Source organism: Oncorhynchus masou, chromosome 30 (genome assembly GCF_036934945.1).
Source record: "Oncorhynchus masou masou isolate Uvic2021 chromosome 30, UVic_Omas_1.1, whole genome shotgun sequence".
Taxonomy (NCBI): domain Eukaryota; kingdom Metazoa; phylum Chordata; class Actinopteri; order Salmoniformes; family Salmonidae; genus Oncorhynchus; species Oncorhynchus masou.
In genome coordinates this window covers 8,275,360-8,301,815 of record NC_088241.1, presented here as the reverse complement: position 1 = coordinate 8,301,815, position 26,456 = coordinate 8,275,360, and the positions used below count along the sequence as shown (strand labels likewise).

The 26,456-nt window shown below is 44.2% G+C and overlaps 1 protein-coding gene across 5 annotated transcripts in view; it reads right to left on the bottom strand.

Moving 5' to 3' along the window:
• The window catches only part of LOC135521972 (transmembrane protein 145-like), a 46,134-nt gene extending 19,678 nt beyond the window's left edge, over positions 1-26,456 (bottom strand). For 4 of the 5 annotated variants that reach the window (XM_064947817.1, XM_064947819.1, XM_064947816.1 and 1 more), the window contains exons 1-7: positions 26,182-26,455; positions 14,518-14,592; positions 13,914-13,991; positions 13,090-13,176; positions 5,196-5,297; positions 1,498-1,582; positions 462-533 (exon numbers count right to left, since the gene is read on the bottom strand). In XM_064947817.1, the coding sequence (XP_064803889.1) occupies positions 462-533; positions 1,498-1,582; positions 5,196-5,297; positions 13,090-13,176; positions 13,914-13,991; positions 14,518-14,592; positions 26,182-26,286 (604 nt within the window). In that variant the 5' untranslated portion in view covers positions 26,287-26,455. Of the gene's footprint in view, positions 1-461; positions 534-1,497; positions 1,583-5,195; positions 5,298-13,089; positions 13,177-13,913; positions 13,992-14,517; positions 14,593-26,181 lie in introns of all 5 variants that reach the window. The other variant, XM_064947818.1, reaches the window with a different exon arrangement.

Here is a 26,456-nt window from a genome sequence, read left to right as displayed (position 1 = left end):
GCAGGAGTCTGTGTGTTTGTGGACACATGGGCTGTATTATCTGAGGAGATACTCTCCATATTTTAACTCTGTCACATCTGCCTTCCCTTCATCTGCCCCACTTTACTTTCCCCGGCTTCATGTTCAGCCCTAATGACAAGTTCCTTCACCAGAGAGGGGCCACTCTTCCCTCATTCCAGAAAGACATGCCCCCATGACTCCATAATGACAGGCTCTATTCCTCTACTCTTTGTCTTCATCCCAGAAAGGCAGGCACTTTTCACACCCCTTCCCTCCTCCCAGAAAGGACTAGCACTTAAGGCTGGTGTAATTCTGACCTTTGGTGCATTGATGCATTAATGCCAATGAGACATTTGTGTGAAGATGGGAGTTAAGAGCAGAGATCTCAGGTTAGGATTGGCTGCTAAGTGCTTTTCTGGTGTGAGGAAGACGAGATCTGATGTTGTTCCTCAGGCACTTACAGGCAAAATAACATGAGAGGATGAAGACCAGGGAGAAGATAACCAGGAACGTGATGTCAGTTTCCAGGATCCCTGAGAATAGAGGCATGCGGTTAGGGAGAGGTAGAGAAATGGAGTGCGAAAGCAAGAGAGAGAGAGGGGCACATAGAGGGTGTGAGATGGTGATGAGAGAGGGGGAGGGAGGGAGAGGAACAGAGAGTGACAGAAAGAGAGAGAGAGGCACATAGATGGTGTGAGATGGTGATGAGAGAGGGGGAGGGAGGGAGAGGAACAGAGAGAGTGACAGAAAGAGAGAGAGAGGCAGAGGGTGTGAGATGGTGATGAGAGAAGGGGGAGGGAGGGAGAGGAACCGAGAGAGTGACAGAAAGAGAGAGAGAGGCACATAGAGGGTGTGAGATGGTGATGAGAGAGGGGGAGGGAGGGAGAGGCACAGAGAGAGTGACAGAAAGAGAGAGAGAGGCACATAGAGGGCGTGAGATGGTGATGAGAGAGGGGGAGGGAGGGAGAGGAACAGAGGGAGTGACAGAAAGAGAGAGAGAGGCACATAGAGGGTGCGAGATGGTGATGAGAGAGGGGGAGGAAGGGAGAGGAACAGAGAGAGTGACAGAAAGAGAGAGAGAGGCACAGAGGGTGTGAGATGGTGATGAGAGAGGGAGAGGAACAGAGAGAGTGACAGAAAGAGAGAGAGAGAGAGGCACATAGAGGGTGTGAGATGGTGATGAGAGAGGGGGAGGGAGGGAGAGGAACAGAGAGAGTGACAGAAAGAGAGAGAGAGGCACATAGAGGGTGTGAGATGGTGATGAGAGAGGGGGAGGGAGGGAGAGGAACAGAGAGGGTGACAGAAAGAGAGATATTAATATTGTCATTTTCTAAACTGTGTTTCCTTTTTACCCATTCCGCTCATGTTAATCCATCATCATTAATTCATCCATTCCTTCGTTGTAATAATTTGTTCATTTTAATATGCTTTATTGGCCGTGTTAAATAGTGTTGGACGAGCCATTAACGTTCATTCTGTAATCTGTGTCGTTCTCACCAAACTCGTCTGCAGAGAAATGCTGTGTCCAGAAAGACTGGCCATTGGTCAGCTTCATCTCATACTCCAGCTGCAAACCTTCCCCCTGAGAGACAGAGACAAAGCTGTGAACGATCTGAGAGACAAGGCAAGAAGGGCATTCTATGCCATCAAAAGGAATATAAATTTCAACATACCAATTAGGATTTGGCTAAAAATACTTGAATCAGTCATAGAGCCCATTGCCCTGTATGGTTGTGAGGTCTGGGGTCCGCTCACCAACCAAGACTTCACAAAATGGGACAAACACCAAATTGAGACTCTGCACGCAGAATTCTGCAAAAATATCCTCCGTGTACAACGTAGAACACCAAATAATGCATGCAGAGCAGAATTAGGCCGATACCCACTAATTATCAAAATCCAGAAAAGAGCTGTTAAATTCTATAACCACCTAAAAGGAAGCGATTCCCAAACCTTCCACAACAAAGCCATCACCTACAGAGAGATGAACCTGGAGAAGAGTCCCCTAAGCAAGCTGGTCCTGGGGCTCTGTTCACAAACACACCCTACAGAGCCCCATGACAGCAGCACAATTAGACCCAACCAAATCATGAGAAAACAAAAAGATAATTACTTGACACATTGGAAAGAATTAACAAAAAAACAGAGCAAACTAGAACTAGAACTAGCTATTTGGCCCTACACAGAGAGTGCACAGTTGTAGAATACCTGATCACTGTGACTGACCCAAAATTAAGGAAAGCTTTGACTATGTACAGACTCAGCGAGCATAGCCTTGCTATTGAGAAAGGCCGCCATAGGCAGACATGGCTCTCAAGAGAAGACAGGCTATGTGCTCACTGCCCACAAAATGAGGTGGAAACTGAGCTGCACTTCCTAACCTCCTGACCAATGTATGACCATATTAGAGAGACATATTTCCCTCAGATTACACAGATCCACAAAGAATTCGAAAACAAATCCAATTTTGAAAAACTCCCATATCTACTGGGTGAAATTCCACAGTGTGCCATCACAGCAGCAAAATTTGTGACCTGTTGCCACGAGAAAAGGGCAACCAGTGAAGAACACGCACCATTGTAAATACAACCCATATCTATGCTTATTTATTTTATCTTGTGTCCTTACCATTTGTACATTGTAAAAACACTGTCTTATATATATATATATATAACAATAAAGACATTAAAAATGTCATATTATATATGACATTTTTAATGTCTTTATTGTTTTGAAACTTCTGTATGTGTGATGTCTACTGTTAATTTTTATTGTTTATTTCACTTTATATATTATCTACCTTACTTGCTTTGGCAATGTTAACACATGTTTCCCATGCCAATAAAGCCCTTGAATTGAATTGAGAGAGACAGAGGACGAGAGCGGGGAGTTAGATGGAGTGACAGTGAGCGCACAAAGAGCTCATTTCACAGAGAGGAGTTCAAAGCCTCTGGAGTTTGTGTTGTTGTGCTGTAAGTGAGAGAAAAAAACCTTTGATTTCATCTGCCAGCCAAGACTCGATCTCAGTACCTCCAACAGAGGAGTGAGGAGCATGAACCGTGCACTGTCACAAAATCAATACTAGCCAGGCAGGACTGGGAGAGAGGGAGAGAGAACTTGAGAGACAGAACAGTGAGAGGAGACAGGCAGGACTGGGAGAGAGGGAGAGAGAACTTGAGAGACAGAACAGTGAGAGGAGACATGCAGGACTGGGTTGGAGGGAGAGAGAACTTGAGAGACAGAACAGTGAGAGGAGACATGCAGGACTGGGTTGGAGGGAGAGAGAACTTGAGAGACAGAGAACAGTGAGAGGAGACAGGCAGGACTGGGTTGGAGGGAGAGAGAACTTGAGAGACAGAGAACAGTGAGAGGGGACAGGCAGGACTGGGAGAGAAGGAAAGAGACAGAGAACAGTGAGAGGAGACAGGCAGGACTGGGTTGGAGGGAGAGAGACAGAGAGCAGTGAGAGGAGACAGGCAGGACTGGGTTGGAGGGAGAGAGACAGAGAGCAGTGAGAGGAGACAGGCAGGACTGGGTTGGAGGGAGAGAGACAGAGAGCAGTGAGAGGAGACAGGCAGGACTGGGTTGGAGGGAGAGAGACAGAGAGCAGTGAGAGGAGACAGGCAGGACTGGGTTGGAGGGAGAGAGACAGAGAGCAGTGAGAGGAGACAGGCAGGACTGGGTTGGAGGGAGAGAGACAGAGAGCAGTGAGAAGAGACAGACAGGACTGGGAGAGAAGGAGCGAGACAGAGAGCAGTGAGAAGAGACAGACAGGACTGGGTTGGAGGGAGAGAGACAGAGAGCAGTGAGAGGAGACAGGCAGGACTGGGTTGGAGGGAGAGAGACAGAGAGCAGTGAGAGGAGACAGACAGGACTGGGTTGGAGGGAGAGAGACAGAGAGCAGTGAGAGGAGACAGGCAGGACTGGGTTGGAGGGAGAGAGACAGAGAGCAGTGAGAGGAGACAGGCAGGACTGGGTTGGAGGGAGAGAGACAGAGAACAGTGAGAGGAGACAGGCAGGACTGGGTTGGAGGGAGAGAGACAGAGAGCAGTGAGAGGAGACAGACAGGACTGGGTTGGAGGGAGAGAGACAGAGAGCAGTGAGAGGAGACAGACAGGACTGGGAGAGAAGGAGAAAGACAGAGAGCAGTGAGAGGAGACAGACAGGACTGGGAGAGAAGGAGAACGACAGAGAGCAGTGAGAGAAAATGAGAGAAAGAGGTGAAGAGAAAGAGCGACAGACGCTCCAGAGATAGTAAGAAATGAGAGAGGGTGGAAGGCGTGTATTATATTGGCAGTGTGCAGGCGAGGTCAGGCTGGGCGAGACGGGGAGAGTCCCTGGGGCCATGTGGGCCGGAGACAGAGCTTTAACTTCAGTCCTACACCATTAGGCATCATGTCCGTCAACAGCCCTCCACTTGCTGCCGTGACAACACAACACACTCTCCAGGAAACATCCGCTTCAATCCTGTCTGTCCCTCTTCACAAACACTCACGCTCTACTAACATCACAACACTGCCAGTCAGTGTGTGGATACACTGGCCCTGCCACCACACACACACATACAGATACAGACACTTGCGACACACACTTGTGCATCCATATGCACACACAAAAGCATGCAAGCACGCATACAGACCAGATCTACACTGAGTATACCAAACATTAGGAACACCTTCCTAATATTGAGTTGCACCCTCAGCCCCCCCTCTCAATTCGTTGAGGCATGGGCTCTACAAGGTGTCGAAAGCTTTCCACAGGGATGCAGGCCCATGTTGACTCCAATGATTCCCACAATTGTGTCACGTTGGCTGGATGTCTTTAGGGTGGTGAACCATTCTTGATACACACGGGAAACTGTTGAGCGTGAAAAACCCTGCACAATCCATTTTTGCCTTCTGAGTGGCACACAATCCATGTCTCAATTGTCTCAAGGCTTAAAAATCCTTTAACCAGTCCCATCTGCTTCCTCTACACTGATTGAAGTGGATTTAACAAGTGACATCAATAAAGGATCATAGCTTTCACCTGGATTCACCTGGTCAGTCTGTCATGGAAAGAGCAGGTGTTCTTAATGTTTTGTACACTCAATCTGTGTGTATATTTGTTGTGTGTATACGTGTGTGTGTGGGGGGGGGGGGGGGGGGTCATCAGAGTAACAAGCCATCAGTGAGAAGTGAAAGGTCAGTGCTCACCCCACACTTGCTGAGAGCGATGTACCACCATCTCTCCCTCACCGAGCGGAAGCTACGACCTCCCACACAACTCAGCACCTCCTCATCTCCCTCTCCTTCCACCTTAGGGACAGAGACAGCAGAAACAGAGACAGAAGAGAGAGTTGATATATTAATAGAGAAGACGCTCACACACTCAAAAACACATTGAATCAACACATCCTAACATATTTCCAAAGAGGGAGTTACACCCAGACCCCTCTGTCTCACATACACACACTCTTCACACCTCAAAATAGCTCTTTTAGTTAGAACTGAATAATTAAAAACAACCACAGTACCATAGGCAAACATACAAGACAAGCCCACATATAAAGAGCCTTCAGAGTGTTAATACCACTTGACTTATTACATTTTGTTGTGTTACAGCCCGAATTAAAACTGGTTACCAGTCTCCCAGTCTTACCAGTCTCCCAGTCTTACCAGTCCCTGCCACTGAAAAGCATCCCCATGGCATGAGTCTGACACCACCATGCTTCACAGTAGGTGTTAGACGGGTGATAAGTTGTGCCTGGTTTTCTCCAGACATAGCACTTTGCATTCAGGCAAAATAGTTACATTTTTATCTCAGACTTTTTGTCTCATAGAATCTTTTGCCTTATGATCTCCTTCTTTCATGTGCCTTTTTGTAAACGAGAGGTGTGCCGTCATGTGCCTTTTTGTAAACGAGAGGTGTGCCGTCATGTGCCTTTTTGTAAACGAGAGGTGTGCCGTCATGTGCCTTTTTGTAAACGAGAGGTGTGCCGTCATGTGCCTTTTTGTAAACGAGAGGTTTGCCGTCATGTGCCTTTTTGTAAACGAGAGGTGTGCCGTCATGTGCCTTTTTGTAAACGAGAGGTGTGCCGTCATGTGCCTTTTTGTAAACGAGAGGTGTGCCGTCATGTGCCTTTTTGTAAACGAGAGGTGTGCCGTCATGTGCCTTTTTGTAAACTAGAGGTGTGCCGTCATGTGCCTTTTTGTAAACTAGAGGTGTGCCGTCATGTGCCTTTTTGTAAACTAGAGGTGTGCCGTCATGTGCCTTTTTGTAAACTAGAGGTGTGCCGTCATGTGCCATTTTTGTAAACTAGAGGTGTGCCGTCATGTGCCCTTTTTGTAAACTAGAGGTGTGCCGTCATGTGCCTTTTTGTAAACTAGAGGTGTGCCGTCATGTGCCTTTTTGTAAACTAGAGGTGTGCCGTCATGTGCCTTTTGTAAACTAGAGGTGTGCCGTCATGTGCCTTTTTGTAAACTAGAGGTGTGCCGTCATGTGCCTTTTTGTAAACTAGAGGTGTGCCGTCATGTGCCTTTTTGTAAACTAGAGGTGTGCCGTCATGTGCCTTTTTGTAAACTAGAGGTGTGCCGTCATGTGCCTTTTTGTAAACTAGAGGTGTGCCGTCATGTGCCTTTTTGTAAACTAGAGGTGTGCCGTCATGTGCCTTTTTGTAAACTAGAGGTGTGCCGTCATGTGCCTTTTTGTAAACTAGAGGTGTGCCGTCATGTGCCTTTTTGTAAACTAGAGGTGTGCCGTCATGTGCCTTTTTGTAAACTAGAGGTGTGCCGTCATGTGCCTTTTTGTAAACTAGAGGTGTGCCGTCATGTGCCTTTTTGTAAACTAGAGGTGTGCCTTTTTGTCATGTGCCTTTTTGTAAACTAGAGGTGTGCCGTCATGTGCCTTTTTGTACACTAGAGGTGTGCCGTCATGTGCCTTTTTGTACACTAGAGGTGTGCCGTCATGTGCCTTTTTGTAAACTAGAGGTGTGCCGTCATGTGCCTTTTTGTAAACTAGAGGTGTGCCGTCATGTGCCTTTTTGTAAACTAGAGGTGTGCCGTCATGTGCCTTTTTGTAAACTAGAGGTGTGCCGTCATGTGCCTTTTTGTAAACTAGAGGTGTGCCGTCATGTGCCTTTTTGTAAACTAGAGGTGTGCCGTCATGTGCCTTTTGTAAACTAGAGGTGTGCCGTCATGTGCCATGTTTTTGTAAACTAGAGGTGTGCCGTCATGTGCCTTTTGTAAACTAGAGGTGTGCCGTCATGTGCCTTTTTGTAAACTAGAGGTGTGCCGTCATGTGCCTTTTTGTAAACTAGAGGTGTGCCGTCATGTGCCTTTTGTAAACTAGAGGTGTGCCGTCATGTGCCTTTTTGTAAACTAGAGGTGTGCCGTCATGTGCCTTTTGTAAACTAGAGGTGTGCCGTCATGTGCCTTTTGTAAACTAGAGGTGTGCCGTCATGTGCCTTTTGTAAACTAGAGGTGTGCCGTCATGTGCCTTTTTGTAAACTAGAGGTGTGCCGTCATGTGCCTTTTTGTAAACTAGAGGTGTGCCGTCATGTGCCTTTTGTAAACTAGAGGTGTGCCGTCATGTGCCTTTTTGTAAACTAGAGGTGTGCCGTCATGTGCCTTTTTGTAAACTAGAGGTGTGCCGTCATGTGCCTTTTTGTAAACTAGAGGTGTGCCGTCATGTGCCTTTTTGTAAACTAGAGGTGTGCCGTCATGTGCCTTTTTGTAAACTAGAGGTGTGCCGTCATGTGCCTTTTTGTAAACTAGAGGTGTGCCGTCATGTGCCTTTTTGTAAACTAGAGGTGTGCCGTCATGTGCCTTTTTGTAAACTAGAGGTGTGCCGTCATGTGCCTTTTGTAAACTAGAGGTGTGCCGTCATGTGCCTTTTGTAAACTAGAGGTGTGCCGTCATGTGCCTTTTTGTAAACTAGAGGTGTGCCGTCATGTGCCTTTTTGTAAACTAGAGGTGTGCCGTCATGTGCCTTTTTGTAAACTAGAGGTGTGCCGTCATGTGCCGTAGAGGTGTGCCGTCATGTGCCTTTTGTAAACTAGAGGTGTGCCGTCATGTGCCTTTTTGTTTTGTCAAACTAGAGGTGTGCCGTCATGTGCCTTTTTGTAAACTAGAGGTGTGCCGTCATGTGCCTTTTTGTAAACTAGAGGTGTGCCGTCATGTGCCTTTTTGTAAACTAGAGGTGTGCCGTCATGTGCCTTTTGTAAACTAGAGGTGTGCCGTCATGTGCCTTTTTGTAAACTAGAGGTGTGCCGTCATGTGCCTTTTTGTAAACTAGAGGTGTGCCGTCATGTGCCTTTTTGTAAACTAGAGGTGTGCCGTCATGTGCCTTTTTGTAAACTAGAGGTGTGCCGTGTGCCTTTTTGTAAACATGTGCCATGTTTTTGTAAACTAGAGGTGTGCCGTCATGTGCCTTTTTGTAAACTAGAGGTGTGCCGTCATGTGCCATGTTTTTGTAAACTAGAGGTGTGCCGTCATGTGCCTTTTTGTAAACTAGAGGTGTGGTCATGTGCCGTCATGTGCCTTTTTGTAAACTAGAGGTGTGCCGTCATGTGCCTTTTGTAAACTAGAGGTGTGCCGTCATGTGCCTTTTTGTAAACTAGAGGTGTGCCGTCATGTGCCTTTTTGTAAACTAGAGGTGTGCCGTCATGTGCCTTTTTGTAAACTAGAGGTGTGCCGTCATGTGCCTTTTGTAAACTAGAGGTGTGCCGTCATGTGCCTTTTGTAAACTAGAGGTGTGCCGTCATGTGCCTTTTTGTAAACTAGAGGTGTGCCGTCATGTGCCTTTTTGTAAACTAGAGGTGTGCCGTCATGTGCCTTTTTGTAAACTAGAGGTGTGCCGTCATGTGCCTTTTTGTAAACTAGAGGTGTGCCGTCATGTGCCTTTTTGTAAACTAGAGGTGTGCCGTCATGTGCCTTTTTGTAAACTAGAGGTGTGCCGTCATGTGCCTTTTGTAAACTAGAGGTGTGCCGTCATGTGCCTTTTTGTAAACTAGAGGTGTGCCGTCATGTGCCTTTTTGTAAACTAGAGGTGTGCCGTCATGTGCCTTTTGTAAACTAGAGGTGTGCCGTCATGTGCCTTTTTGTAAACTAGAGGTGTGCCGTCATGTGCCTTTTTGTAAACTAGAGGTGTGCCGTCATGTGCCTTTTTGTAAACTAGAGGTGTGCCGTCATGTGCCTTTTTGTAAACTAGAGGTGTGCCGTCATGTGCCATTTTTGTAAACTAGAGGTGTGCCGTCATGTGCCTTTTTGTACACTAGAGGTGTGCCGTCATGTGCCTTTTTGTAAACTAGAGGTGTGCCGTCATGTGCCTTTTTGTAAACTAGAGGTGTGCCGTCATGTGCCTTTTTGTAAACTATGTGCCTTTTTGTAAAGAGGTGTGCCGTCATGTGCCTTTTTGTAAACTAGAGGTGTGCCGTCATGTGCCTTTTTGTAAACTAGAGGTGTGCCGTCATGTGCCTTTTTGTAAACTAGAGGTGTGCCGTCATGTGCCTTTTTGTAAACTAGAGGTGTGCCGTCATGTGCCTTTTTGTAAACTAGAGGTGTGCCGTCATGTGCCTTTTTGTAAACTAGAGTGTGTGCCTTTTGTAAACTAGAGGTGTGCCGTCATGTGCCTTTTGTAAACTAGAGGTGTGCCGTCATGTGCCTTTTTGTAAACTAGAGGTGTGCCGTCATGTGCCTTTTTGTAAACTAGAGGTGTGCCGTCATGTGCCTTTTTGTAAACTAGAGGTGTGCCGTCATGTGCTTTTTGTGTGCCGTCATGTGCCTTTTGTAAACTAGAGGTGTGCCGTCATGTGCCTTTTGTAAACTAGAGGTGTGCCGTCATGTGCCTTTTTGTAAACTAGAGGTGTGCCGTCATGTGCCTTTTTGTAAACTAGAGGTGTGCCGTCATGTGCCTTTTTGTAAACTAGAGGTGTGCCGTCATGTGCCTTTTTGTAAACTAGAGGTGTGCCGTCATGTGCCTTTTGTAAACTAGAGGTGTGCCTTTTTGTCATGTGCCATGTGCCTTTTTGTAAACTAGAGGTGTGCCGTCATGTGCCTTTTTGTAAACTAGAGGTGTGCCGTCATGTGCCATGTGCCTTTTTGTAAACTAGAGGTGTGCCGTCATGTGCCTTTTGTAAACTAGAGGTGTGCCGTCATGTGCCTTTTTGTAAACTAGAGGTGTGCCGTCATGTGCCTTTTTGTAAACTAGAGGTGTGCCGTCATGTGCCTTTTTGTAAACTAGAGGTGTGCCGTCATGTGCCTTTTTGTAAACTAGAGGTGTGCCGTCATGTGCCTTTTTGTAAACTAGAGGTGTGCCGTCATGTGCCTTTTTGTAAACTAGAGGTGTGCCGTCATGTGCCTTTTTGTAAACTAGAGGTGTGCCGTCATGTGCCTTTTGTAAACTAGAGGTGTGCCGTCATGTGCCTTTTTGTAAACTAGAGGTGTGCCGTCATGTGCCTTTTTGTAAACTAGAGGTGTGCCGTCATGTGCCTTTTTGTAAACTAGAGGTGTGCCGTCATGTGCCTTTTTGTAAACTAGAGGTGTGCCGTCATGTGCCTTTTGTAAACTAGAGGTGTGCCGTCATGTGCCTTTTTGTAAACTAGAGGTGTGCCGTCATGTGCCTTTTGTAAACTAGAGGTGTGCCGTCATGTGCCTTTTGTAAACTAGAGGTGTGCCGTCATGTGCCTTTTGTAAACTAGAGGTGTGCCGTCATGTGCCTTTTTGTAAACTAGAGGTGTGCCGTCATGTGCCTTTTTGTAAACTAGAGGTGTGCCGTCATGTGCCTTTTTGTAAACTAGAGGTGTGCCGTCATGTGCCTTTTTGTAAACTAGAGGTGTGCCGTCATGTGCCTTTTTGTAAACTAGAGGTGTGCCGTCATGTGCCTTTTTGTAAACTAGAGGTGGTGTGCCTTTTTGTAAACTAGAGGTGTGCCATGTGCCTTTTTGTAAACTAGAGGTGTGCCGTCATGTGCCTTTTTGTAAACTAGAGGTGTGCCGTCATGTGCCTTTTTGTAAACTAGAGGTGTGCCGTCATGTGCCTTTTGTAAACTAGAGGTGTGCCGTCATGTGCCTTTTTGTAAACTAGAGGTGTGCCGTCATGTGCCTTTTGTAAACTAGAGGTGTGCCGTCATGTGCCTTTTTGTAAACTAGAGGTGTGCCGTCATGTGCCTTTTTGTAAACTAGAGGTGTGCCGTCATGTGCCTTTTTGTAAACTAGAGGTGTGCCGTCATGTGCCTTTTGTAAACTAGAGGTGTGCCGTCATGTGCCTTTTGTAAACTAGAGGTGTGCCGTCATGTGCCTTTTTGTAAACTAGAGGTGTGCCGTCATGTGCCTTTTTGTAAACTAGAGGTGGTGTGCCTTTTGTAAACATGTGCCATGTTTTGTAAACTAGAGGTGTGCCGTCATGTGCCTTTTTGTAAACTAGAGGTGTGCCGTCATGTGCCTTTTTGTAAACTAGAGGTGTGCCGTCATGTGCCTTTTTGTAAACTAGAGGTGTGCCGTCATGTGCCTTTTGTAGAGGTGTGCCGTCATGTGCCTTTTTGTAAACTAGAGGTGTGCCGTCATGTGCCTTTTTGTAAACTAGAGGTGTGCCGTCATGTGCCTTTTTGTAAACTAGAGGTGTGCCGTCATGTGCCTTTTGTAAACTAGAGGTGTCATGTGCCTTTTTGTAAACTAGAGGTGTGCCGTCATGTGCCTTTTTGTAAACTAGAGGTGTGCCGTCATGTGCCTTTTTGTAAACTAGAGGTGTTTTGTAAACTAGAGGTGTGCCGTCATGTGCCTTTTTGTAAACTAGAGGTGTGCCGTCATGTGCCTTTTTGTAAACTAGAGGTGTGCCGTCATGTGCCTTTTTGTAAACTAGAGGTGTGCCGTCATGTGCCTTTTTGTAAACTAGAGGTGTGCAGTCATGTGCCTAGAGGTGTGCCGTCATGTTTTGTAAACTAGAGGTGTGCCGTCATGTGCCTTTTGTAAACTAGAGGTGTGCCGTCATGTGCCTTTTGTAAACTAGAGGTGTGCCGTCATGTGCCTTTTTGTAAACTAGAGGTGTGCCGTCATGTGCCTTTTTGTAAACTAGAGGTGTGCCGTCATGTGCCTTTTTGTAAACTAGAGGTGTGCCGTCATGTGCCTTTTTGTAAACTAGAGGTGTGCCGTCATGTGCCTTTTTGTAAACTAGAGGTGTGCCGTCATGTGCCTTTTTCTCAGGAGTGGCTTCCGTCTGGCCACTCCCATAAACCCAGATTGGTGAAGTGCTGGAGAACCTTAAAACTCAACTCTGGACCTCAAAGCCAGTTCCAATGCATTTTTTTCTTATTTTCCTTTAATCGGGGACTGATTTAGACCTGGGACACCAAGCGGGTAAAATTAATTATCAGGTAGAACAGAAAACCAGCAGGCCCAGGACCTCGTAGGGGAAGAGTTGAATACCCCTGCTGTAGGGAGTTGTCCTTCTGGCAGGTTCTCTGTAGTTCTGTCAGAGTGGTCAATGGGTTTTTGGTCTCCTCCCTGACCAAGGTCCTTCTTGCCCAGTTGCTCAGTTTGGTTGGACAGCCTGCTCTAGGCAGAGTCTGGGTAGATCCATATTTTTCCCATTTCCCAATGATTGGAGACCACTGTGCTTTTGGAACCTTTCAACACTAGAAATGGTTTTATATCCTTGCCCAGATATATGCCTCATCACTATTCTCTCTTGGAGCTCTACGGACAGTTCCCTGGACTTCATGGTATAGTTTTTGTTCTGTCATGCACTGTCAACTGTGGGATCTTATACAGAAAGGTGCATTTCTAAATCATGTCCAAACTATTTTATTGGCCACAGGTGGACTCCAATCAAGTTGTATCAACATCTCAAGTATGATCAGAGGAAACGGAATGTGCCTGAACTCAGTTTGGAGTGTCATAGTAAAGGGGTGTGATATTTAATTTTAAAGAAATTTACAAAACATTTCTAAAAACATGTTTTCACTTTGTCATTATGTATGTATTTTTATATTTAATCAATTTAATTTTGAATTCAGGCTGTAACACAACAAAATGTGGAATACGTCAATGGGTATGGACACTTTCTGAAGGCACTGTATAAGACGGAGAGCTGTAGAGGTTGTCCATGTTCTTACCACACAGCCAGACCAGGTGTAGCGCGTGGTCAGGTTGATAACCTGGTTATTCTCTGGTCTCAACACCGCCTCCTTCTGGTAGCAGTCCTGCGGTCAAGAATAATAAAGAAACTATGTCATACACACATCACATTATGCACAAGCACTGGACGAACTAACCACTAATAGGTACTGGAAGAACTAACCATAGAAATATAATGAATAGAAAGAGAATCGCCATTCAAGTCAATGATGGCATAATCAGTGGACTGGCAGCCATTTTGAGTGCACCCATATTCCCAGTTGGTAGTAGATAGAACGTCGCAAGAAGAAAAGGACTCCCGTGGGTCTTGCTGGATTCCAGCAGGAATCCTCGAGGTCAGTGTCGGCGCACCGCTGGAGCCGCGCCTCAAGGGGGGGGGGGGGGGGGTACTGTCACGACTTGTTCGGGCGGCGTTCGACGTCACCGGCTTTCTAGCCATCGCCGCTCTATTTTTTGTATATCCATTTGGCTTGTCTTGTTACCATACACACTTGGTTTTCATTTCCCCAATTAAGCTACTTGTATTTAACCCTCTGTTTCCCATCATGTGTTGTGTGTAATTGTTTTCATGTTGTGGTGTTAGTTTACGCGCTCTACTTTTACGTTCCGTGTTTTGAGCGCAATTTATTCATATTGTGCTCTCGTTTTTTTGGAACTATAATATTAGTGCTCCTTTTCATTATAATCTACTCACCTGCACTTGACTTCGCCTCCAATACACCATCCTGACACACACACATATATATATACACACAGAAAGACACACACACGCCAAGCATGACACAGAGTAGTGGTTTCTCACCTTGTCCGGCTTCTTGTACACAGCTGGCCACTGAGAGCTGTCATCAAAGTAGAGCAATATATTCTGACAGCATCGCGACTAGAGAGGAGAGAGGGAATGGAGGAGGGAAGGAAGGGGAAATGAGGAGGGAGGAAAGGGGAGTGGGAAAGGGGGCCTAAGATTAATACCAGACTGCCTCAAAGTCTGCAGGCCACTAACAGCAACCAGAGGAACACAGAAAGGAGGACAAAAAAAAGAGGAGGAGATTGGGTAGAGGACAGGAGAGGGTAAATGTATGGATAATATAACAGGAACAGATAAAGGTAGGCAAAATTACTAAAGACAGAAAGAGTGATGAAATGAATTTAGAGGAGAGAGACAAGCGAGAAATGGACATAGAGGAAGGATGATGAAGGATAATTTGTAAAACAAAGTGTGTCAGACAGAAAATAAGAAAAGAATAGGGTACAGTGGGACAATATGAGAGAGAGAGAGGGGGGGGGGCAAACAGACAGACAGACAGACAGGAAAGCCACTCACTAAGAGGGGGAGAGCCAACAATACTAATGGAACGGAATAAGAAAAGAGAATGATAGACAGGGGGTCAGTTGTACTATAACCTGACCTTTTGGTAGCGGAACCGGAAGTCCAGACGTCCAAAATCAGTGAGAAAACAGAAGCGAGTGAGGAACAACCAGTCCTGTTTAGAGTGGGGAACCAGAGCCGGGCGAGGAGGAGGAGGGAGACAGGGGCATAGGGGAGAGAAGAGAGAGAGATTAAGGTGAGATGGGGAAGAGAGCAGGAGAACCTGGCTGTAATATTCAACCAGCATCATACCAAGACATTGTGCTGATGGTATACAGTTCTTCACTGTCCTTCCATAAAGGCACTGCAGCAGGGTATCAGTCAATGGGCTGTGCTGCAGATGTAGGCTGACAGACATAGACACAGGCTGTATAGAATTGATCATCAATAAGGGATCGGTGTCCCTATACCGGGACGGTTGAGCTAATGTGAGCTAATGTTGTTAGCAAAACAGTTGTAAGTAACAGCAAACTTTCCAGGACATAGACATGTCTTATATGAGCAGAAAGCTTAAATTCCTGTTAATCTAACTGTACTGTCCAATCTACAGTAGGTATTACAGTGAAAATATACAATGCTATTGTTTGAGGACAGTGCACAACAACAAAAACGTATCACGACAACTGGTTTGATACATTCACCTCTGAAGGTAAATAATGTACTTACATTCAGTAATCTTGCTCTGATTATTCATCCGGAGGGTCCCAGAGATAAAATGTAGCATAGTTTTGTTTGATAAAATAAGAACTGGGTTCTACAGTTTGAACCCCTGTGCTGCCTCTGGCTCCATACCCACATCTAGATGTGTGAAAGTTAGTGTACAAACTAATGATCCATCATGTATGACATTCCTGGGAGTGTGTAAACTTACATTTTGTATTACCATATCATTTTTGTAAATTCTATATAATTAAGCACTTGAAAATGAATACATTTACCAATTCTGCACATTTGGGCAGACACATTTGGATCAATCTGAAACTTTGCACACACGCTGCTGCCATCTAGTGCACAAAATCTAAATTGCGCCTAAGTTGCAATATTATATTATGGCCCTTCTCTTGCATTTCAAAAATTATTATCTTTCACCAGATTGAATGTGTTATATTATCCTACATTAATTTCAAATTTCCACAAACTTCAAAGTGTTTCTTTTCAAATGGTATCAAGAATGCGCATATCCTTGCTTCAGGTCCTAAGCGACAGGCAGTTAGATTTGGGTATGTAATTTTAGGTGAAAATAGAGAAAGGGTACGATCCTTAAGGGGTTTTAAGCAACACAGAAAAAATGGAATTTACAGCTGTACTATATCTCATAGATAGAGAGCAAATCCGTAGCCATATGTCAGAGAGCAAGCCATCTGTAGTTAACACATTCAGCCATACAGTCCCAGTCAAAAGTTTGGACACACCAACTCATTCAAGGGTTTTTCTTTATTTGTATTTTTTACAATTTTCTACATTGTAGAATAATAGTGAAGACATCAAAACTATGAAAAAACACATATGGAATCATGTAGTAACCAAAAAAGTGTTAAACAAATCTAAATATATTTTATATTCTTTAAAGTAGCCACCCTTTGCATTGATGACAGCTTTGCAGACTCTCAACCAGCTTCATGAAGAATGATTTTCCAACAGTCTTGAAGGAGTTCCCACATATGCTGAGCACTTGTTACTCATCCCAAACCATCTCAATTGGGTTGAGGTCGGGTGATTATGGAGGCCAGGTCATTTGATGCGCCACTCCATCACTCTCCTTCTTGGTCAATTAGCCCTTGCCATTGTCCTGTTGAAAAACAAATAATAGTCCCACTAAGGGCAAACCAGATGGGATGGCGTATCACTGCAGAATGCTATGGTAGCCATGATGGTTAAGTGTGTCTTGAATTATAAATAAATCATTGACAGTGTCACCATCACACCTCCTCCTCCATGCTTCACGGTGGGAACCACACATGCAGAGATTATCCGTTCACCTACTTTGATTCTCACAAAGTCACGGTGGTTGGAACCAAACATCTCAAATTTGGAATCATCAGACCAAAGGACAGATTTCCACCAGTCTAAAGTCCATTGCTCGTGTTTCTCTTAGCCCAAGTAAGTCTCTTATTGTTATTAGTGTCCTTTAGTAGTGTTTTTTTTTGCAGCAATTCGACCATGAAGGCCTGATTCACGTACTTTCCTCTGAACAGTCGATGTTCAGATGTGTCTGTTACTTGAACTCTGAAGCATTTATTTGGGTTGCAATCTGAGGTGCAGTTAACTCTAATGAACTTATCCTCTGCAGCAAAGGTAACTCTGGGACTTCCTTTCCTGTGGAGGTCCTCATGAGAGAGTTTCATCATCGCGCTTGATGGTTTTTGAGAATACACTTGAAGAAACCTTAGAATTTCTTGAAATTGACTGACCATGTCTTAAAAGTAATGATGGACTGTTTTGATAGCCCTCTTTGCTTATTTGAGCTGTTCTTGCCATAATATTGACTTGGTCTTTTACCAAATAGGGCTATCTTCTGCATACCACCCCTACCTTGTCACAACACAACTGATTGGCTCAAAAGCATTAAGAATGAAAGAAATTCCACCAATGAACTTTTAACAAGGCACACCTGTTAATTGAAATGCATTCCATGTGACTACCTCATGAAGCTGGTTGAGAGAATGCCAAGAGTGTGAAAAAGCTGTCCTCAAGGTAAAGAGTGGCTACTTTGAAGAATCTCAAATATATTTTGAGTTATTTCATAGTTTTGATGTCTTCACTACTATTCTGCAATGTAGAAAATCGTTTAAAAAAATAAAGAAAACCCCTTGAGTAGGTGTGTCCAAACTTTTGACTGGTACTGTATATCAAGAGGTCTAACTTCCAGACCTGCTGAAGCATACAGTACTACATACTGCACTTCAATGTATTTTATTGTTCTAGATTGTATTGTCCTAGGCTAAAGGTGTATCCATGACTACAGAGCAGTCACAAAGGAGGATAAATGGTGGGGCTGGAGACCTGGGGTATATCATATGACTGCCCAAGGACTGTGAAAGACCCCCTTGTTAGGCTCAGACACAAACACACCAAACCTCCATTCCCCCATTATTGTCATAGCAACTGCCACATGCTGCCTGAGTTTGCAGCTGCCATAGAAACCATGAAAGTCACCGCACTCACTCAGAAATACACACACTCCTTTCTACTTCCTCCTCTCTTTCACACACACACACACACACACACACACACACACACACACACACACACACACACACACACACACACACACACACACACACACAACCCCGTAAATGAATCTGTTTCTGAGTTGCACAGACATATTAATCTAATTTTAGACCATTCCTTAACGTCTTTCCATTTGTATTGACCATCTCTCTCGCTCTAGCCATCTTTCTGTATCTATGACCTCTTCTTCGATCTGGCTGGGCTGTTTGGGGCCTGATGTTTTCAGTTGCTGATCAATTCCAGCCATACAGTCCTGTCTTACCCTGGTCATACCCAGTAAGGAAATAGAGTCTAACAACAGTGTTTCTGAGTTCTGTCTTACCCTGTTCTTACCCAATAAGGTAGAAATGGTCATCAAAATTGTTAAAAGGTCCCCAAAAATTATATTCCCCTTAAATGCAACAGTTGAACAATGGATGAAGATACTCCAAACTTTTAATCTTTATAATCCATCAGCTATTGAACTTTAGCACATCATGAATGGAGTTCTGGCATTTTGGTGGGAATTCAGCTATTTGGACATTTTCTTACTGTATCAGATATTTTTTATATATATTTTGTGTTCAAATGAAGACAATTATGTGTGACATATTTGCATAAATACACCATGAATATTTGCATCTATGAATAAATTAACACCAGGAGAGTAACAGGGCTGCAACCACCAAAAACTTGCTCTGTCTACCCTACCTGCAGTCACCTGCGCTGTCTACCCTACCTGCAGTCACCTGTGCTGTTTACCCTACCTGCAGTCACCTGCTCTGGCTACCCTACCTGCAGTCACCTGCGCTGTCTACCCTACCTGCAGTCACCTGTGCTGTCTACCCTACCTGCAGTCACCTGTGCTGTCTACCCTACCTGCAGTCACCTGTGCTGTCTACCCTACCTGCAGTCACCTGTGCTGTCTACCCTACCTGCAGTCACCTGTGCTGTCTACCCTACCTGCAGTCACCTGTGCTGTCTACCCTACCTGCAGTCACCTGTGCTGTCTAGACAGCTTCATTAATTACTGTTGTTGTCATGTTGCTTAACTAAAGAACAATGCTAATACAGGATACCCTCAGATTCAAAAGTCCAACACATGGTGTAAAAATAAATGTACCCCCCTCCCCAATGATACAAATATTTTCATGCCCCTTCCTTGTACTGTAAAATAAACTGCACCCCCCCAAAAAAATTACTCTAAATAATGTTAACGACCACAAATAACAATAACTGTAACGACCCTGTATTTATAAACGTGGATAAAGACTTTGCCACTTCAGAATTCTTTGTGGCACAGTCGAAGCCAGGCAGGGCTACGGGCCAGAAGGTTGAGGGTTCGCTGACCACCACAGACGATCTCACTCTCCCTGGCTGTTTCATTACAGTACGATCAGAGCTGGCTGCAGACAATGATCAGCTAGGGGGAAAATCAGATTTTCAACATTTTAATGCCATATTTATAATACTATAAAATATATGCAATTAATTTTCCACCAACAGGTTTCTGTGCCAATGCACCACACAACCAATAAATAAAGTATACTGACGTCGGGAACTTCAATATCATGGTTTGCGTTTTCAATACCACAATACATACAGTTGAAGTCAGAAGTTTACATACACCTTAGCCAAATACATTTAAACTCTGTTTTTCACAATTCCTGACATTTAATCCTAGTAAAAATTCCATGTCTTATGATCACCACTTTATTTTAAGAATGTTAAATGTCATAATAATAGTAAAGAGAATGATTTATTTCAGCTTTTATTTCTTTCATCATATGCCCAGTGGGTCAGAAGTGTACATACACTCAATTAGTATTTGGTAGCATTGCCTTTAAAATTGTTTAACTTGGGTCAAATGTTTTGGGTAGCCTTCCACAAGCTTCTCACAACAAGTTGGGGGAATTTTGGCCCATTCCTCCTGACAAAGCTATTGTAACTGAGTCAGGTTTGTAGGCCTCCTTGCTAGCACACAATTTTTCAGTTCTGCCCACAAATTTTTCACTAGGGTTGAGGTCAGGGCTTTGTGATGGCCACTCCAATACCTTGACTTTGTTGTGGCAAAATGGCTTAAGGACAACTTTGGAAGTATGATTGGGGTCATTGTCCATTTGGAAGACCCATCTGGAACCAAGCTTTAACTTCCTGACTGATGTCTTGAGATGTTGCTTCAATATATCCACATAATTGTCCTTTCCCATGATGCCATCTATTTTTTGAAGTGCACCAGTCCCTCCTGCAGCAAAGCACCCCCACAACATGATGCTGCCACCCCCGTGCTTCATGATTGGGATGGTGTTCTTCGGCTTGCAAGCCTCCCCCTTTTTCCTCCAAACATAACGATGGTCATTATGGCCAAACAGTTCTATTTTTGTTTCATCAGACCAGAGAACGTTTCTCTAAAAAGTAGTAAAGTAGATCTTTGTCCCCAAGTGCAGTTCCAAACCGTAGTCTGACTTATTATGGTGGTTTTGGAGCAGTAGCTTCTTCCTTGCTGCACGGCCTTTCAGGTTATGTCAATATAAGACTCGTTTTACTGTGGATCAAGATATTTTTGTACCTGTTTCCTCCAGCATCTTCACAAGGTTCTTTGCTGTTATTCTGGGACTGATTTGCACTTTTCACACCAAAGCATGTTCATCTAGGAGACAGAAGGCGTCTCCTTCCTGAGCGGTATGACGGCTACGTGGTCCCATGGTGTTTATACTTGCATACTATTGTTTGTACAGATGAACGTGGTACCTTCAGGAGTTTGGAAATTGCTCCCAAGGATGAACCAGACTTGTGGAGGTCTTGGCTGATTTCTTTTGATTTTCCCTTGATGTCAAGTAAAGAGGCACTGAGTTTGAAGGTAGGCCTTGAAGTACATCCACAGGTACACCTCCAATTAACTAAAATAATGTCAATTAGCCGAACAGAAGCTTCTAAAGCCATGACATCATTTTCTGGAATTTTCCAAGCTGTTTAAAGGCACAGTCAACTTAGTGTATGTAAACTTCTGACCCACTGGAATTGTGATACAGTGAATTATAAGTGAAATAATCTGTCTGTAAACAATTGTTGGAAAAATTACTTGTGTCATGCACAAAGTAGATGTCCTAACCGACTTGCCAAAACTATAGTTTGTTAACAAGAATTTGTGGAGTGGTTGAAAAAAGAGTTTTAAGGACTCCAAACTAAGTGTATGTTAACTTCTGACTTCAACTGTAGATTGTCAATCTCGACAAACAGAAAATGCATTCCTCCTTACCTTGTAGGCTTACCCAGTATCGAAGGTTTGGCTTGACAATCAAACTTTCTTGTGTTTTGCAACAGATGTCTCTTGATTGGATTGATTGATTTTATTTGACAGTAAAACACACACACACATACACACACACACACACACATACATACATTACATACAGTACCCACGTCAATTCAACGTCTGTATTGAAGCGTTAGGTTCTAGGTGAGCGAGGAATAGCCACTCGGTTTGGAGAGGAGGCAGAGAAAGCGTTAAGATTTCATGAATCACTGGGCCTGGCTGGAATATGTTTCGGTTAGCTGGTAATTGCTGGCTTTTGGCCAATAAAATGTTTTAAAATCCATGAAGGTTCAAACCAGTTCGTAAGAGTTTTATTAAATTCTGAGCCCTTTTTTTGTTTGCCACAATATAATCTCCTTCTCGTATTTTCCCTATAAAAATGTACTTACTTTTGATGTTACCCTAATAAAGTTTAGAAATTTGTATGAAAGTTTGATGTGGCTCTTAGCATATTATACTGCAGGCCTATGATATTAAGGGAGTGCGCACCGACACTGACAGAACTTGGGGTGAGGAAAAGTATTTTAGGCTTACCTGTATTTATTTTCTAAATTGTGTTAATTCTGTGATGTCATCAACGGGAGCCATGTTTTTCCTCCTCAATTTGCTCAGAGCATGATGAGGAGGGTTATGTATGCTCTGGTCTTTTGAATGCACATGTTCACAAATGCACAAGAAAAGACAAGCAAAAGTTATATTGTCACTGATTTAGTGTTGCATTACTGCTTATAGGAATATATATGAATGTGAATGGGAATAATGTTTGAGTGCAACTTTACAAGGCTAGCCTAGCTACTGTTAGCTCTGTTGTGGGAGAGGGTCTCTAGCATGAGTTCTCTGATGATTTTCTTACGGACAGTCTGTCTTTTATCAGGCAAATATACTTGTATGTGAGTCCAGACGGCAGCATTAACTTTTGCTTGTAATTGTACCCATTCCATGCAGGTATGTTGAGAAATGTGACGATTTTGTATTTCATGTTTAATGTGCCAAGTTAGCGGTTTATTTTTGTTTCCTGTCCAGTCATTTAAAAAATGGCGTTGTTACTTCATTAGTATGCCTCAGGTATAATGGTACACGCTAAGAAATATTGAGCACTTATTAGCAGATTATTGGTGTACAACATTTATGAAACTAATGAGTCTTTTGAAAATATGAACATGTACATTTTGTACAATGTATTTTTTTGTTGATGCTTTTACTCCTGAGTTTGCTCAGCGCGTGATGAGGAGAGGCAAATATACTTGTATGGAGTCCAGATGGCAGCATTAACTTTTGCCTTGTATTTGTATCCATTCCATGCAGTGATTAAAAGAGAAACAACTGGCAGAATTGTGTCCAGAGCCTTGTCTTCCACCTACACCTCACCAGAACACAACGCAGAAAAGTACCGGTACAGAGCCGGTTACATATTCTCACTCAGCTGTGCCTCACAAGTAATACAACAACTGATTGTATTACCGATGTGATCATATAGCCAGCCTTCCTCAAATGTTAAAATATCATTTTCAAAAACGTCCTGAGAAACCTACTGCTCAAATCTCATTATTACACTATTTTAATAGGTTAATGTTGCATAGGCTTACATTTTTTGAGTAGCGTGTAAAAAAATAAATAATTGAACTGTAGTTCTCGACTTGCATTTTGATTCAGTGATCTCGACTCAAAAGTTTGGTGACCACTGCTATAGCCTATTACAGATCTGGACAAATGATTCACCGACCACTATTGTCACTTGGGCTCCCGAGTGGCGCAGCGGTCTAAGGCACTGCATCTCAGTGCTAGAGGCTTCATTTCCTCGGTCATAACGTTAATGAGTCAAGTAACTAGCGAGTCGCAGGAGCCAAATTAAAGCAATCACTGCAGCAAGATTTTAGTGACAAGTGGATTTTGCACTCCTCAAACAGCAAATATATGGCTGAAAAAAGATCCTCAGGTTGGCAGGGCATGTGCTTAAGGAACAGTAAGGAAATAGAACCGTGTCTAACAGCAGTGTTTCTGAGCAGGCCAGTCCAAGCTAGCCCCAGTCCATGCAGCTCAGTGTAAGCCTAGCCCAGAGGGCACCTGTAGTCCTGCCCTCGGCCCAGTCGGTCTCAGTGGAGAGTAGTAGGGAAACAGGAGCAGTGGAACAGTGGATGGGGTGTCAACCTTAATCCTCCTTAGTCCTCTCATTACCCCACGGCCACTGCATTATGATGCAGAGACATTGAGCCAGTGTGTGTATGTGAGTGACTGAGTTAGTGAGTGAGTGAGTGTGTGTGTGTGTGAAAGAGGGTGTCAGAGGGTGTTGGTGGTTAGACAGCCCATTAATCAAGTGCTAGGCCTCGATGCAGTATCCGGTCACTACAGCGGTCACTACTACTCCCTCTCTCTCCCTCTCTTGGCCCTCTGTCCCTTCTTTCCTCAATCTCTCGCTCTCCCTTCCTCTTTCCCTCTCTCTCCCTGTCCCGTCCTCTCTGTCTCTACCCGCTCATGCTGTCCCTCCCTTCCTCTTTCCCTCTCTGTCTCTCCCCCTCTCTCCAGAACCCAGTTTGCTTGCTAAGCCTCATTAACAATTAATTACCAATCAGCTATAGTCCAGTCACCCCTGGACCTCTCAATGATTCATTGGTAAGGTTACACAACGGTGCAACACAAACACACTCACTTGCCTCAACATACTCACAGCCACATGAAATCACAATCACACACAAACTCACAAAAACCTAACCTATAATCCTCCCCACCATCACTGAACCTGATCATACCTACAATCCTCCCCACCATCACTGAACCTGATCATACCTATAATCCTCCCCACCATCACTGAACCTGATCATACCTATAACCCTCCCCACCATCACTGAACCTGATCATACCTATAATCCTCCCCACCATCACTGATCATACCTATAATCCTCCCCACCATCACTGATCATACCTATAATCCTCCCCACCATCACTGATCATACCTATAATCCTCCCCACCATCACTGAACCTGATCATACCTATAATCCTCCCCACCATCACTGAACCTGATCATACCTATAATCCTCCCCACCATCACTGATCATACCTATAATCCTCCCCACCATCACTGATCATACCTATAATCCTCCCCACCATCACTGATCATTCCTATAATCCTCCCCACCATCACTGATCATACCTATAATCCTCCCCACCATCACTGAACCTGATCATACCTATAACCCTCCCCACCATCACTGAACCTGATCATACCTATAATCCTCCCCACCATCACTGATCATACCTATAATCCTCCCCACCATCACTGATCATACCTATAATCCTCCCCACCATCACTGATCATACCTATAATCCTCCCCACCATCACTGAACCTGATCATACCTATAATCCTCCCCACCATCACTGAACCTGATCATACCTATAATCCTCCCCACCATCACTGAACCTGATCATACCTATAATCCTCCCCACCATCACTGATCATACCTATAATCCTCCCCACCATCACTGATCATACCTATAATCCTCCCCACCATCACTGATCATACCTATAATCCTCCCCACCATCACTGAACCTGATCATACCTATAATCCTCCCCACCATCACTGAACCTGATCATACCTATAATCCTCCCCACCATCACTGAACCTGATCATACCTATAATCCTCCCCACCATCACTGAACCTGAACATACCTATAACCCTCCCCACCATCACTGAACCTGATCATACCTATAATCCTCCCCACCATCACTGAACCTGATCATACCTATAATCCTCCCCACCATCACTGAACCTGATCATACCTTGCCTGCTGATTTGATATGTTGTACTCTACTGTGACTTTGAGGTGGAGGAGTGAGGCTGTGTGTGTGTGTGACCTTGGGTGGGAGTCCGCAGACAAGACTGATGTGTTGAACAGTCCCACGACAACACACACACACTATATCAACATGTCCAGATGAGTGTTGTTTCAGTCCATTCAGAGCAGTGACATGGTGTTTGAGGGAAGACACAGCCCTGGTTCAGACGAACACACACCATGTAAGAGAAGAGAGTATAGAGTACGTCTGGCATGAGCTGGGGATCTAATATGGTTTATGTTATTCAGAAGCATTTCTGATATCATACACTAGTGTATTTAGCTAGTTAACTATATTATAGTTTGTCAATTTTCAATAGCTCTTGATTGGAAGCCACATGATCTGATAAGTAGCCTAAGTGTTTCTACATATGAGAGTGATTGATTTTAGACCATTTTTTATATATACGTACATACGGGCACTCCAGCCCGTGATGCCACCACATACAATAAGAAAATCATCAAGGATAACAAAATAAAGTTTATTACCATTGTGGTCCTTCTGAAGAGGGAATTAATTATTTTGTGTAGGATAGGTGTTAGCCTACTTTATGAGTCATGAATGTCATGGGTTAAATATCACACCTGATCATCAAACTGTTATGCAGAAGTGGGACACTAAAAGAGCTGAAATGAGAAGAGTTATGAGAACTCAGTGCACGGGATAGTAGCGGTTGGCGCACATCTGTCTGGTGCACACGGGAACAATATGAGCACAGCATCTAAACGCGGAAACCGATTAAATCAGATAATAGTATCGTTGATATTGATAATAGATTGATATCAGAAGACAATGTTTTATATTGATAGGCTAGTGTTAAGTGTTGGAGCACAGCTGATGTGAGATGAAGAGGACAAATAATAAACAATATGCGACGTGAGCGACAACTGACGTACACCTGTAACGGCGGGGTTACCGTTATTATATGCGAATGATGGATGTGAGTTATTTTGGTTACAGTGTAGGATATCGCCAACACTTGGCGCTTTCACAAAGAAAAATAAATGCTAGATGGATTTGCAAGTCACATTCTCGTAAACATGCACAGCTTGCTTCTACCGTTCGGTGAGAGCCACAGAGCCAGAACGATGAAGATAGAAATATAAATACGCTTGCTCTGACACACATAGAGATGCGCACAAATACAAAGCAGTATGGACAGCCTGTAACATCTTGGAGGAATTGCTTGGTTTGGAATAAATATGATCAGGCAATTTCGGAGCGCGTCACACTCGCAATGGAATATAAACACCGATAGGCTTTAGGCTACATGAGAAGGCGCTGACGAGTCTAATAATGGTGTCATTGTCACAAGTGATACATTAGGTATCAAACACCTTACCTCCTTGGTATTGACGATACCTCTCACGTATTTCCCCAGAACCGAGCCAACGCCGAGAACGCTGGACACCACGGCCAGGCACAAAAGTCTCTCGCAAACCTCCATCTTATCCCTGTATTTCGCTACTCAGTGGTCGTCCCGGCCCCACTTGCCAATCAACTAGAATGCAGGAAACGACAGAATCCGAGAGGGAAGCAGAGAAGACACAGGGCGCGCGTTCTCGTCTTTTGCCGATGCATGTGGCCCCAATAATTCAGGTGTGAGCGCGCTTTGGA